Source organism: Choloepus didactylus, chromosome 27 (genome assembly GCF_015220235.1).
Source record: "Choloepus didactylus isolate mChoDid1 chromosome 27, mChoDid1.pri, whole genome shotgun sequence".
Classification (NCBI taxonomy): Eukaryota; Metazoa; Chordata; class Mammalia; order Pilosa; family Megalonychidae; genus Choloepus; species Choloepus didactylus.
Window position 1 is genome coordinate 6,017,254 of NC_051333.1, and position 13,886 is coordinate 6,031,139.

A 13,886-nucleotide genomic window follows, 5' to 3' on the forward strand; every position below is an offset into this window, starting at 1 on the left:
GTTACTTTATAAAGAGACATCATAATTGGTGGGAAAGTCACACCAGTCAGCAACAGAAGATCTGTGCAACACATACAACTGTCAAAAGAGTAGTTCACAAAACATGAAGATCTCTTTAAAATCAACAAGAAAAGACAATCTATTAGAAAAAGGAGCCAAAGATTTAAATGGGTACATCACAAAAGAGGAAATACAAGTGGTCAATAAATACATGAAAAGTTACAAAGCTCATAGGCAATCAGAGAATTGCACATTAAAATCACAATTAGATACTTCCCAGATTGGCTAATAATAATAATAATTTAGATGATCTGACAATGGTGAGATTGGAACAATCAGAAATTTTTTCCAAAGCTAAGAGTATAAATAGGTTAAATCATCTTGAAAGGAAGGTGGCATTTTCCAGCAACACTAACATATTGTTGAGACAGTAATTCCACTCCTGGGTATAGACAAGAAACGCTTATGTGTCTGTGCTGTCAGGCGTGCACATGAGAGTATTCACAGAACCGCTGTTTGTTTTGGCCAAACACTGGAAACAACTCAAGCATTTATATACAATAGAATAGTTAAACAAATTGACGGATAATCATATGGTAAAACAATGGACTCCGAAGCAAAGAAAACCTCTGAACAACTTCTACATGCCACCACACTGATGAATCTTAGGAACATATATTTGAGCTAAATACATAAGAAACAAAATAATCCCTACTGTTTGGTTTCATTTATATAAAGTTCTACAGCAGCTACCCTGTTTAAGGATGAAAGCATGGGTGTCATGCTGATACGCAAAGACAAGAAAAAAAGACAACTCTAAGTTGGAGGAAGGGGAATCAATAGGGTGGGAAAGAAAGGGGGGAATTATGAGGTCCCTGGGGTGGGGGAAGCTTGTGTTCTAATTCTGAATCTGAAAGGTGATTAGACAATGTTGGCTTCATAATCATTTGTTAAATTGTAAATATATTTTTCATGATAAAAATATGTAAAAATATTGCAAGCTAAGAAATGTTCTCATGGTCAATTTTTTTGTTGCTGGAAATTATAAAGAAAGAATAATATTCCTAAAAGAGATTATCACAAAAATTAATAAAAACTCAATATTTCTATCAGGAAAAGAAGAGATGGATTTGACAACATCAAAACTCATGACACTGCAGACAATGCTAGCAGAGGACAGACTGGAAGGAGATATTTGCAGGGTACAAAACCAACAAGGCATTGCGCTGTGGAGGGCAGAGAAAGGGCGCGCAGGTGAGAATGAAATACCTAAGTAACCGCCAGAGGCCGAGCAGGGCCTGTCCGGTCCTGAAAATGTGAGGGGAGGTGTGGCCAGAGTTGCCTAAATGCTGAAGGAAGTCATTCCTGGCAGCCGTGTGGCAGCCCAAGACCCCCAAACCCCCTCCCCACCCTCACAGCAGCCCCAAGGCTCTTCAAGGCAGTGGTGTCGGGCCATGTTTTACAGATAAGGAAACTGAGGCTCCACACAGGTCCCTGTCTGTGTTCACTCTGGAGTCAGCATCGTCTGCTTTGCTCAATTCCAAATCTTCTGCACCAATCACAGTGCTCAGCCCATGTATGGTTCTAGAGTTTATTTCATAAGGCTAATTCTTAGATTGCTAGTTCCTATGAGAAAATATGCACAATGCAAACAGCTAACATAACTGCCAGCCCAAAGTTGGCAGTAAACATCTTTTACTAATACTTCTTCTTATCTTCAATCCCTCATCATTCTTTCCCTTATGCCCAAGTTTTTATTCCAAGTCCCCTGCTTCTCCGTGGCTAGCCTAAAACTCTCCAAAAACTATCACTTCTGCAGGTCACCAGTAAGATCTTACTTCTCGGTGGTGGCCTGTCTAGCTTGGTGGTTTCCCTAGCTCACCAGGATATCCCTTGGGGAACTCCTCTGTATCAAAGGCAAGTGCTAAATGGAAGCCGCTCCTCACTCATACTCAGCAAGCTGAGTTTCCATTAGAGTCTTCTGGAGTAATTGGAAGATGATGCTGGCAGCTGTCAATGGGGCCAGGATGCTGACCCTCTGAAATACCCCCCTCCTGTGGGGTCTCTCCTTCTGCTCTGTGCTATCACTACCAGTCCCGGGCTACAAAGAGGATGGCCCATCCCTTGGAAATAGAAAACCTTCCCAGTGTATACCCTCCTGCCCTTCTATTTTCCTTTGGGAGTTCAGTGTAAAAGCGATGTAGGAGCAGTCTATGGTGCCAAGTATGTGGGGGTTACAATTCTGCCCCCTAAATGTGCATCAGTTATGTGAGATCTGGTGCAGGTCATTTACCACATTGAGTCTTGGGTTCCCCCTGTCAAGTGAGGATAACAGACCCTGTTCTAGTTTGCTAATGCTGCTGGCAGGCAAAACACCAGAGACGGATTGGCTTTTATAAAGGGGGTTTATTTGGTTACACAGTTACAGTCTTAAGGCCATAAAGTGTCCAAGGTAACACATCAACAATCAGGCACCTTCACTGGAGGATGGCCAATGGCATCTGGAAAGCCTCTGTTAGCTGGGAAGGCACGTGGCTGGAGTCTGCTCCAAGTTCTGGTTTCAAAATGGCTTTCTCCCAGGACATTCCTCTCTAGGCTGCAGTTCCTCAAAAATGTCACTCTTAGTTGCTCTTGGGGCGTTCTTCCTCTCTTAGCTTCTCCAGAGCAAAAGCCTGCTTTCAGCAGCCGTCTTCAAACTGTCTCTCACCTGCAGCTCCTCTCTCAGTTCCTGTGTGTTTTCAAAGTGTGCCTCTTGGCTTATACAGTGCTCCAGTAATCAAGGGCCATGCTGAATGGGCGGGGCCACACCTCCATGGAAGTTATCTCATCCGAGTTATCACCTACAGTTGCGTGGGTCTCAACTCCATGGACACACTCAAAGGATTCCAATCTAATCAGCACTAAAACATCTGCCCCACAAGATTGCATCAAAGAATATGGCTTTTTCTGGGGGACACAATACACTCAAATCAGTACAGACCCTCTCTGAGTGGTTGTGAGGATTAAATAGGCAACATATAAAAAGACACAGTCCTGAGTTTGGGATGCAAGAGCTTCACGCAACACCATCTCATCCTAATCCCTCATCCAAGAAGAGGTCCATGCATGGACTTGCACTTAAAGTGTGACCCCAGGACCAGTGGCATCGGCATACCTATAGCGTCAGCAAACACCTCGCCCCTCCCTGTCCCTCAGCCAGGCTGGCAGCAAAAGAGATGAAAGGAACAGCACAGAGATGAACCCAGCCTCTCCCACTCCATCCCCTACCCTCTCCTTCCCTAGCCTTTCCGCAGCCCCTCTGACTTAGGTGTCCAGCTGGCCCAAGGCTCTAGACCTTGTGCCTGTCAATGTAAGTCCCATGGCAGAGTTGAGAGTTTCCTGAACCAGAGTCCAGCTGTGCTCCAGCACCACAGACAGCGCTAACCCTGCTGCTAGGGGCTCCCCAGGTCTGTCCTGGTGGAAGGAGAACCTGTGGACAGATACCTGACCTATCCCCAATGCAGAGGTAAGAAGCCTGGGGGATGAGGCCGGTTACCTGTGCTGCAGGACAGAGGTGCTGGCATCCAGGGCCTTCTTCAGCCTCCCCTTGCAACTCTTCCCCCATCCCAGGGAAGAGGGGACTTAGCTTCAGACAGACAAAGCGTTTCTCACAGACCAGTGAGTTCCTTGCCCCTCAGGGCTAACCCCACTCGCCTCCTCCAGAAAACCTCTGGGTGGGTCACACTCCTCTCCTCCCTCCCCTTACTTTCCAGTATGTTGATATTTCAATCTTGCTTTGAATCTTTCCCTTTTACTGTCAGAGCTCAGGACGTCAGAGAACATGATTTGTGGTCCTTTTCTGGGCCAGGCTCTATGCCAAGTCCTGATTCAGCTCAAATGAAGGAACGAAGTATCAGGAGCCTAGTTGAGGAGTTAGCTTTGGAACTGATGGGTCAAAAAAATAAATTTTAAGTTTCCTTCCACATGAAAGGTGAGTGCTCAGATTAGGAGAAGGATCCTGTGGCCTCAATGGACCACAGAATGGAGAAAATTGGCATGAGGTGCAGAGCATGCTAGGCAAGGTCAGGGGAAGATGGGGTGGGTTAAAGAGAGGAAGCTTCTGTGGTTACTTGAAAGAGGGCGGTCTTGTGGGGATTGGAGGAACTGGTCAGAAGTCAGGGGACTCATTTTTAAGGTATGAGTGTAGGGCTCATGGGACGCAGGAAGGGGCTGAGAACAACACACAAGTCCTGTCCCTCTTGAACCGGAATTGACGTTAGAAACCTATACACAGCGCACCCACATCTGGGACCAGGGCCAGGGCCCCCGTTGTCAGTCCCAGCCTCTGACTAGAAGGGCTACCCTGCAGATGAGTTTGAGCTCAGTCATCCCTTCTTCAGGCTTCTTGTATGACCAGGCCAGGAGTAGTTCAGTTTCAGGTAGGTCCTGGACCAAGACAGCTGCTTCTGCCCCAAGAGAGATGCTCCAAGAATTTTAAGTGAACATGGAGAAACCACAACTCTATTCTTTCCTGGGGGTTGGGGGGGTGGGGGTGAGGAATAGGGCAGAAGTGGCCTGACAGTTTATCACCAGGCCTGAGGTGAGAAGAGCTCAGTGTTCACTTCCCTGGTAGTTGTTTGGGGGAAGGGAAGGGTTTGGGGCAGTCCAGAGTCTCTAGCTTTCTGCTCCCTTGTGGCTGCCCCTGATGTCAAGACAAAAGCGGCTCATCAGTCGGGGAAATCGAACCACTAGAAGAACTATGGGGATAAGGGATTTATTTATTAGAAGATCTAGTCCTTACACAGATGTGGTAGGAGCTAGGAAGTGAAATTCCAGAGAGGGCAGGAGAAGGATAAAGGAGAGCATCACAAAGCAGTCCATCTGAACCATGGGTATGGGTGGACAAGGCAGAGCTTGCAAAATCTGAAGAGTGAAAGATGTCCAGCCACCAACGTGGGACCCCAAAGTGGGAGCTCACAGAACAGCCTAAGGGAAGCTTTTGTCTGTGTAGGTATCATCTCTGTGGGTACAAAGCCAAGTGGCTGGAGGTGGGCTTGAGGCTGGGATTGGCCAGCAGGGCCAGCAGTCAGGGAGATGGGCTGGGTGTAGAGTAAAGCAGAAGAAATGCCTCATAAATTACGTGACAGTTGTTTCCAGCAGGAAGGTAAGTCTAATACCAGTTACTCCGTCCTGACTGGAAGCCCATTTAGTTCTTCATATATTCTAAGCTTCTACTGATATTCTCCATCCTAGCACTGATTTTCTTGAGCATGTTGAAGTCTGTGCCTAAAATGCCCACATCTGGATCATCAATGAAAATGTCTATGGTCTGTTTTTCTGTTGATGTTGTCATTTTTGTCCTATCTCCTGGCACTACTAAAAATGTTTTCTTGGAAGCCAAATATTTAGTCTGAAAAACTGTAAACATCTGAGTTCTGTTGAAACCTTCTTCCTTTGAATTCTCAAACAGGATCTAGACCATCACTGCACAATGGAACCTTCAGTGATGACGGGAATGCTATTCAATATGTGGCTGTGGAGTGTCTGAAATGTGGTTAATGTGAGTGTGGAATTGATTTTAAATTTTATTAAATTTTCGTTAATTTAAATGTAATTAAAAGTTAAAGAGCCCTAATTAGGCAGCACAGTTCTAGATGACATTTATTTTTGCTTTCTGGCAAGCAGTTAGAGTAGGAACAGATTCTCTTAATCTCCTCCAGGATTTAGAGTGTTTGAAGCTGGGTTTTTGTCTTTTTGTGGGTAGGTCTATTTCCAGATCATCCTTACTTCTACCGTGTAATCCTTCTTGGGTCCTGACTGAAGGTGGGAATGTTTACCTCGCCCCCTCCTCCTCAGCAGAACTTGAACATCAAATTTTGTTCACCCAGTTCCATGAGACTTCCGAGGTGAAAATGAGCACAATGTTGGGTTCACCTCAATACCTCCAGGATTTTGGCTCAAGGCCTGCTTCTCTTGGTAGCCCTGGACTCCAAGTTTTTGGTCTCCAGCCCCAAGTCAAAAGCTCAGCTCAGGTTCTCAGCCTTTTATAAACTATGCCTTCTGCTTGCTTTCTTAACCTTTCGGCCCCTCTAGCAGAATAAGCGTCCCTTTTCTTGGGATCCTAGCTCTCCAATTTCTACCTGCCTTGGTAGCTCTTCGATGTCTTCAGATTCTTTCGTATTATACATCTTTTGTTTTTCTAGGTGGTATCAGTGGAAGTGTTCTGCCACAAGCTACTTCATCATGGCTAGAAAACTCCATTGATCTATTTTGGTCTCTGTCACAAGTCATCGTCCCAAACAAGTCCTGAGCTCCCAAACTAAAACAGCACCCCTTCCTATTAGATTGCTTTCTTATTCATAGCACTCGACATCATCTAACATCGTAATATATTTACTTGCCTTTCATCTTTCTCCTGGAAGAATGTAAGCTCCATGAGTGAGGGATTTTTTTTTCCTGCCATTCCATCCCCAATGTCTAGAACAACCCCTGCACACATTAGGTTCTCAATAAATGTTTATTATCCAGTTGGGGGAGAGATCTGGTCTCTGCCCTCAAAGCTCATTACAACTAGGGTGAACAAGTCCCAAAAGGGTTGGACGGCCACAAATGAGGGCAGGACTGAGAGGTTGGGATTTGGGATTGAGTTGGATGAGAGAACATCAGGGAAGGCTCCCAGGTGGACCCCGGAGGATTTGGGCAGGAAGGTGGGAAAGGGAGGGCATTCCTGACAAGGGAACCAGCCCAGCAAAAGTTCACAGGTGGGACTGAGAAACCCAAGTCTCTGCAGGGGTCAGGGAGGAAGCTTCTGGGCTTCACCTCCTGGAACTGCAGGGCAGCAACCCAGAGCCCCCTGGTGGCCAAACCTTCACAGGCACAAGCAAGGAAGCCACTGTGGATTGAGCAAGTTTTAAACAGGGGAGGGGGAATGCAAGTTCCATTTTCAGAAGAGACCAGAGAAGTTGAGAGTCACTGACCCAGGCTCACCCAGCCCTGCCTCCAGAGCCTGAGATTAGGGGAGCCCACCCAGTCACTCCTCACCCATCATGGAGACACCAAGAGAGTCAGTGGAGGGGGGGGGGAGAGGCAACTCCACAGTCTTGGAGAGCTCTGAAGCCAGGACCACCTGGGTGGGTGCCCACTTCCGGTTCTGCCCCTCTCAAACTGGTGACCTTGGGCCAGTCACCACACCTGTATGAGTCTGTTTACTCAGCAACGGTCATGATGGGATGAAATGAGATGATGCATGGAAAGGGCTCACAGGAAGCACCTGAGGACGTGTGGCGATGACCACTGCAAATGACTGAAGCCCTCTCCTCATGTGATCCTGCTTATCCCACGAGAAAGGAAGCATCAGGCACACAGTAGGTGCTCAAGAAGAGTGAGGGCCTGAGCACACCCAGAACCCAGTAGGGGCGCTGGGGGGCAGCCCCTTCACCCCCACTCACTCAGGAATCATGAGCTGTTAGCCTCTCCTCCTCAGCTCCAGATGTCTGGGACCGGAACCCTCCTCTCTCAGACCCAGACATCTGGACCCAGCCCCTCCTCCCTTGGACCCAGGAGTCCAGGCCCCAAGACCCCTTCTCCGTGGGACCTAGGAATCCGTGCTCTCAGCCCCTCTCTCCTCGGACCCAGGCCACCCCCTCCTCACGGCAAGGCGCAGCGGGAGAAGGAAAGAACGCGGGTCTGGCGTCCAGGTGAGCGGCCCTAGAAGGCGGGGACGGCCCCGCGCGCGCCCGGCGGCCCCTCCTCAGCCAGCCCGCGGCGGCCCTTGCCGATGGCCAGGCGCGGGCGGCCGCGGTCCAGGCCGTCCAGGAGGGCGCAGGCCTGGCAGAGCGCGCGGCTGGCCAGCGCCCCGCAGCGGGAGCAGGCGCCGGGGGGCGGGGGGCCGCGCGGCCGGGGCCAGCGCCAGGCGCTCGGCCGAGTGCACAAGGTCCAGCACCACCGAGGGCCGCGCCGCCTCCAGGCGCTTGAGCAGGTCGCGCGCGTGGCCGCGGAAGGCCTCGGGCGCGTAGACGCACTCCTCGGAGAAGTAGTCGAGGCGGCGGAAGTGCGCGTACAGCACCACCTCCTTCTGCGAGGCCAGCTGCAGCGGGCGGCAGCGCGGCAGGGCGCCCCCCTCGCCCGCAGAGCCCAGGCCCCCGCCGCGGGCCAGGCGCCCGGCGTCGCCCCGCAGGAAGTTCATGAGCACCGTCTCCGCCATGTCGTCGGCGTTGTGGCCTGGCGGGGAGAGCAGATGGGGAGCAGGTGAGGGGCGCGCGGGGGTGCCGGGCACAGGGGGAGACGTGGACAGGGGACCTGGGCTATGGAGACCCCCGGGGTGGAGGCTGGAGGTGGGCACTGTGACAGAAGACATGGGGACATGCACACAGACGCCCCAGCATCAACTTGAGGTGCCCTCATTTGCACCCCACCTACTGCTACCAGGTCCTGGGCGAGTGCCCTTTCAGGTAGGCAGTAAAGGTGCCTTAGGCTGCAAATACCATTTCACCCCAGTTAAAACTAATTCAAACTGTACAAAGAAGTCAAAATGCCAATGGAGATTGTCAAAAAGGGCTGTTGATACAAGTGCCTCTGAGAACGCAGATCAGGTGTTTGCATTACTTTTGTTTAGAAACAGCAGGAAGAAAGTCAATGAATATTTACACAATAGTCACCATAAAATTTAAGCTAAATCTATACTCGTTCTGTATTTTGTCAACTTATTCTTTGGTCTATATAGTAAAACCATGGTCTGCTTAGGGCTTCTCAAGGTGGCCATGCTTCCATCTTGTCAGGGTCTTTGCCAAGCTCTTCCTCTGCCCTCTCTCCCCTACCCCGTGTTCATCCCATACCTAATTACCCCTCAGCCTCCAGGTCTCAGCTCAAAGCCTCGGGAGAAGCTTCCTTAGGTGCGCCTGTAGAAGCTCACAAAGACTGTGTAATTTTCCTTAGTCGCACTCATCAGGTCACAGTGTATTCGAGAACCAGGCAAGAGCAGAAGGTGTGTTTGTGCTTTGCATCATCATAACAGCAAACGATTTATATAGTATTTACTTAGTCTCTAGTCTAAGTTTTTATACATGATAATTCATCTAATTCTCAACAACTCTGGGAGCCACACATTAATATTCCCATTTTACAGAAGAGGAAACTGAGGCAGAGAGATTAGGTAATTTGCTTTAGACAACATAGCTTATCTCTGGTACAGAATTAATGCTTAATAATTATTTGTTGAAGTAATGATTGGGAGAGAATAAGAGAGATATCAGAGAGAGGCCGACAGAGAAAAGAAGTAAAGAGTTGCATTTCAGACAAGAGATGGCTCCTGAAGGAAGACATACCTTCATTCTCCTCTCTTTCTGAAGGAAGACACAAAGAATGTCGTTTTTTAAAAACTGCAGAGAACCATAGTCCTCGTCCTGGGAGAGTAGCCCATCTACACCTCCATTTGCCAGTGTGTGTCTGAATGAAGACCGTGGCCAAGACTCAAAAGCCTCGGTGATGCCCGGCCTGACCCCATCCAGGGCATGCGCACATCCGGTCCCGGCCTTAAGAACTTTGAGTAGAGCCAGCCTCAAACTGGGGCATGCGCATTTCCCAGGCTCCTTTCAGGCTCCTCCCCTTAGGACAGGCCCAGGGTCCCACACACACCTTCTGGGCATGCACTCAACTCCCTTCCACTCAGCCTGCGCTCTCGGGCCCCCAACCTCCTTCCTGGTCCGCCCTGGAACGCATGCGCTCACCCGTCACGATGTGCGTGGCACCCACGAGGCGCGCCCCTTCCTCCAAGGCGCGGCGCCGCAGCACCCCGCAGAAGGTGCAGCAAGCACGGCTGCGGCCGGAGCCGGCAGTGCTGCGGGCTATGGTGTCCATCGTCCAGCCCCCGAAGAGGTCCGCGTAGGCCACGACGGTGAGCGGCAGGTCCCAGCGCGCCGCCTGCCGCCGCACGGCCGCCAGCGCCGCGTCCCGGTAGCCGCCGATGCCCTCGTCGACGGCCACGAGTTGCAGCGAGATGCGCAGGCGCGGCGCCAGCTCGCGTAGCACGTGCGCAAGCACCGTGGAGTCCTTTCCGCCCGAGGCGCCCACGGCCACGACGGCGCCGGGCGGCAGCAGGCGGCCCGCGAGCACCGTGTGCAGCACCTCGGCCTCGAAGGCGGCGCAGAAGCAGGCGCCGCACAGCGCGCGTCCGGAGCGGGGCCTGCGGAGGGCGGCGCGGGCCGCGTGGCAGGAGGCGCAGGGCGGGGCCGGCATCGCGGGGGAATCGGGCAGCAGGGGTCGGCTTCACGACAGGGAAAAAAGAAAGAAACAAGTGGTAAGGATTAGGCCCTCCTGGGAGGCCTCCTGGATTTTATCTCTGTCCACGGAGCTCGAGATTCTTCTCAGGGCCAGTTTCACCACTTTCAGGGAAGCCACCCCTATTTGCAGCCCCGATCAGAGGGTCTGGGGTGTACACTGCCTTCTAGCGGGAGGCTGACTGGATCCCTAGTAAAAGAGGCCCTTGGGCAAAGGGAGGTGTCCAGGGCAGCTCAGAATGCTTAGGATGGCTCAGCGGCTCTGAAGGACAGATGAAGGCTGCTCAGAGAAGGGGGTTAAACTACGAAGGACAATTGGATTTCAGTTTGTAGTGGGGATGGGGCAGACCTCCAGGCCTGCACTCAACCCTGCTCTGGTGTGAGAACCTCCCACCTGGGTTTTCTGGCTTCATGACCTATGTCTATCCTTCATGTCTCTTCATCCCCCTCTCCAGCTCCTCTCTCCTCCAGTCTTGCCTGCCTGGCCATCTCATGAAGCCCCCAGGCTCAGCTCTCCCCCCTTCTCAGGAGGAGCGGCCATCATCCCCAGCGGGGCTGCTCTGCTAGTCTCCACACCAGTCAGAGCAGTCACAGTGCTTTCAGAATTTTCAATATGCAAAATTATTTTATGACTGAATGTGACTCTATGAGGGCAGGGACCAGTGCCACTTAGATGTCTAACAGGCATTTAAAAACCCTAATTCCTGACTACTCCCAAACTTGCTTCTCCTGCAGTAAAGGGCAGCTCCATCCTTCCAGTTGCTCAAGCCAGAGGCCCTGGAGTTAAGATCCTGGGCTGCTCTTTCTCTTGCCACTCTTCTCTCCCTGTGGGTCACTAAATCACAATGTCCAGCCCTGAGCCTGCCTCCAGATGCCCCACTGAGGATCCCCCTGGGACATCCTCAGACCCTCCAATCCCAAATGCCCAAATAGAAGGTAGCAAATTCCTTTGATTTGAGCTTCAAGAGATTCAGAATCATTGTCATATCTACTACCCTAGTCTGAGCTCCATCTGCCTCCTGGGGTATTGCAGTAGGCTCCTGGCTGGTCTCCTTGCCTCCCCTGGGACCAACCCCCTAGACACAACTGTTCCCCACATAGCCAGCAGGATCCTGCCAAGTACATTCTCAAAATCTTCCCATACATCTCATCTCACTAAAGTGGAGTTCATCTCTCTATAATGAATGGCCTCTGAGACCCTATATGGTCTGGCTCCCCTTTCCTCTGACACCCCGCCACACACACACACACACACACTCTCTCCTTCACCCACTAAAGCCCCTACTCTCAAAACACCCCAAGAACACCCCTGCCTTGATAGGTTTGCACTGGCTGTTCCCTCTGCCCACAGTGCTCTTCTCTGTCACTGAGCAGGCAGCTCTCAGGACCCATCTGCAGTGACCCTCAGGCACATCTGCTCAGCTGAGCAGTGCCCCCATGAAACATTTTTCCCCTTGACTTTTAACTCCATCCTCTCTCTTCTGGTTTTGCTTCTCCTGCTTAGTCTGTTTTGGGGAAGCCTCTTTCTCTGCTGGCCTCCACATGGTCAGCACTCTTCTCAGTCTCCTTGTGGGTGACTCTGAATCACAACATCACCCAGGCTGGTCCTCCAGATGCCCCACTGCAGGTCCCTGCTGGGGCGCCTCTCACACCCTGAGTGCCAGACTGAACCTATCCCTCCTCCTCCAAGGCGGAAACCTAACTTGCCAAGCTGTTCCCTGTCCCATGAGAGAACCACCACCAGCTGCCCAGCTCCTCTGCAGGAGAGGACATAAAGTCACCCTGCATCCACCTCTCCTCTCCCCCTAAATCTAGTCACCCAATCCTGGGGTCCTCCTCCTGAGGTCCTCAATAGACCAAGCCCCACCCCTGGTCTCCATCCTGAGCTCTTGGGCATTTGAGGCCCTCCAGTCTGGCCCCGCACACCAGGAGGCTGCAGTAGGTCTTCCCACCCCCCACCCCCCTCTTTGGCCAGGCTGTTTCTCAACACCATAGGCCTGACTCTGACCTTCAAGTCTCAGCTTAAACTTTCATTCATTCATTCATTCAGTAAATATCCACTGAGTGCCTTCTGTGTACTCAACATACTCCAGGCATTGGGGACATGGCAGTAAATAAGACATCAGGACACCAGCATTCTTGTGCAAGAGCCAAACCATGGATAAGCAAATAAATGACCAAGATGATTCCCAAATATATATGAGTAATTATCCTCAGGATTATCCTTAGAGACATGACTGTGGGGAATGGAGTGTGGGTTACTTATGTTCCAGATTGAGTTCATAGCAAACACAAAAGATGTGAAGGGCAAGGCCTGGCTATGTTCACTTGGAGAGTGCATTGCGGCTGAAGAGCAGAGGGGGATGGAGGCTGTCTGGAGATTGGCAGGGCGAGGAGCTTGGATTTCATTCTGAATGAGATGGGAGCTATTAGGAAGTTTTAAGCTGTGGAGTGATAGGATCCGATGCATATTTTAACAGGATCTCTCAGGCTGTGTGTGTGACTGCAGGGAGTGGAAGGAAGCAAGGGCAGAAACAGGTGGACATTGAGGAAGCCCCTGCAGTGATCCAGGGAAGCAATAATGGTGGCTCAGCCCAGAGTGGGAGCAGTGGAATTGGAGAGAAGTGAGCAGGTTCTGGATTTATTCTGGACGCGGGTGGTGGGGCTCGCACAAAACTTGGTTGAGGAAGGGATGTCGATGAGAGAAACAGGACTCGGATAACTCCAAGGTTTTGGCCTCAGCATGTGGAAAGATAGTGGGGACACTGGGGAGGGAAGACAAGCGGGAAAGGTTGTAAGAGGGGTAGGCTGAAAGCAGAGAATCCAGAATTTCGTTTGGACGAGTTAGATACGGGGTCCTGTGCTGTGGGCTGGGTCTGGGGCCGCCTCTTGTTTCCCACAGCCGCCTCAGGGCCCCTCAGTCCGGCCCCGACTACTCTGGGTTGTCACCAGGGCAAAGCAAGGGGCGCTCGGGCCGCACCCAGCTCGGGAAGCAGGAGCCAGAAGTAGTCGGGCCTGACAGCAGTGTCCAAAGCGGGTCGGCAGGGACAACAGCTGCCCGGAAGGCCAGCGGGAGATGGGCGTTGAGGGGTCACGGAGAGGGGTGCTGTCGCTTCAGGGACGCCTACCGGACCGCGTGGGAGAGCAACACGGAGACCGTCAGCGGCGCCACGACCAAGGACCGGGATCGGGCGGAGCGGAAGGGGGCGCTTACCTGGGCAGAAGCGCCGCGGGCAGGTCGCGGCGGCCGGCAAACGCGGAAGCGCGTGAAAGGACTACGGCTCCCAGAAGGCCTTGGAGCCGCCCGCCCGCGACTCCCAGGAGCCTGTGCGGCGGCCGGCCAAAGCGCTCCCTGCCCTCGGGGCCGCGGGGCCTGCAGTTCCCGGCGATCCCCGCGGCGACGTGGCGCGCCCCGCGTGTGTCTCCCAGAGTGCTCTAGGCCCGCGCCTCCAGTTCTTCCTGCGCCTGTGCGCGAGCACCTGCGGCCCCGTATGGCTTATTCCAAAGAGGAAGTGCATGTGGTCGCCCCTTCTCCTTTGTGGGAGTGTGATAGGGTTTTGTGGTGGAAGTCTGCGAAGGGTGGGGAATTGAATTGGGGTTGTAGAAGGGAGAGGAGGTGCGGACGTGGGACAG

At 52.0% G+C, this 13,886-nt stretch overlaps 1 protein-coding gene across 1 annotated transcript; it reads right to left on the reverse strand.

Annotated features, from left to right (window-relative positions):
* Positions 1–6,371: 6,371 nt before the first annotated feature.
* Positions 6,372–13,598, reverse strand: LOC119521246 (cytoplasmic tRNA 2-thiolation protein 1-like). The gene is given in 4 exon segments (XM_037819324.1): positions 6,372–7,857; positions 7,859–8,199; positions 9,705–10,240; positions 13,468–13,598. Coding segments are annotated over 3 exon segments (1,020 nt in total). The 5' UTR covers positions 10,213–10,240; positions 13,468–13,598; the 3' UTR covers positions 6,372–7,686.
* Positions 13,599–13,886: the final 288 nt, after the last annotated feature.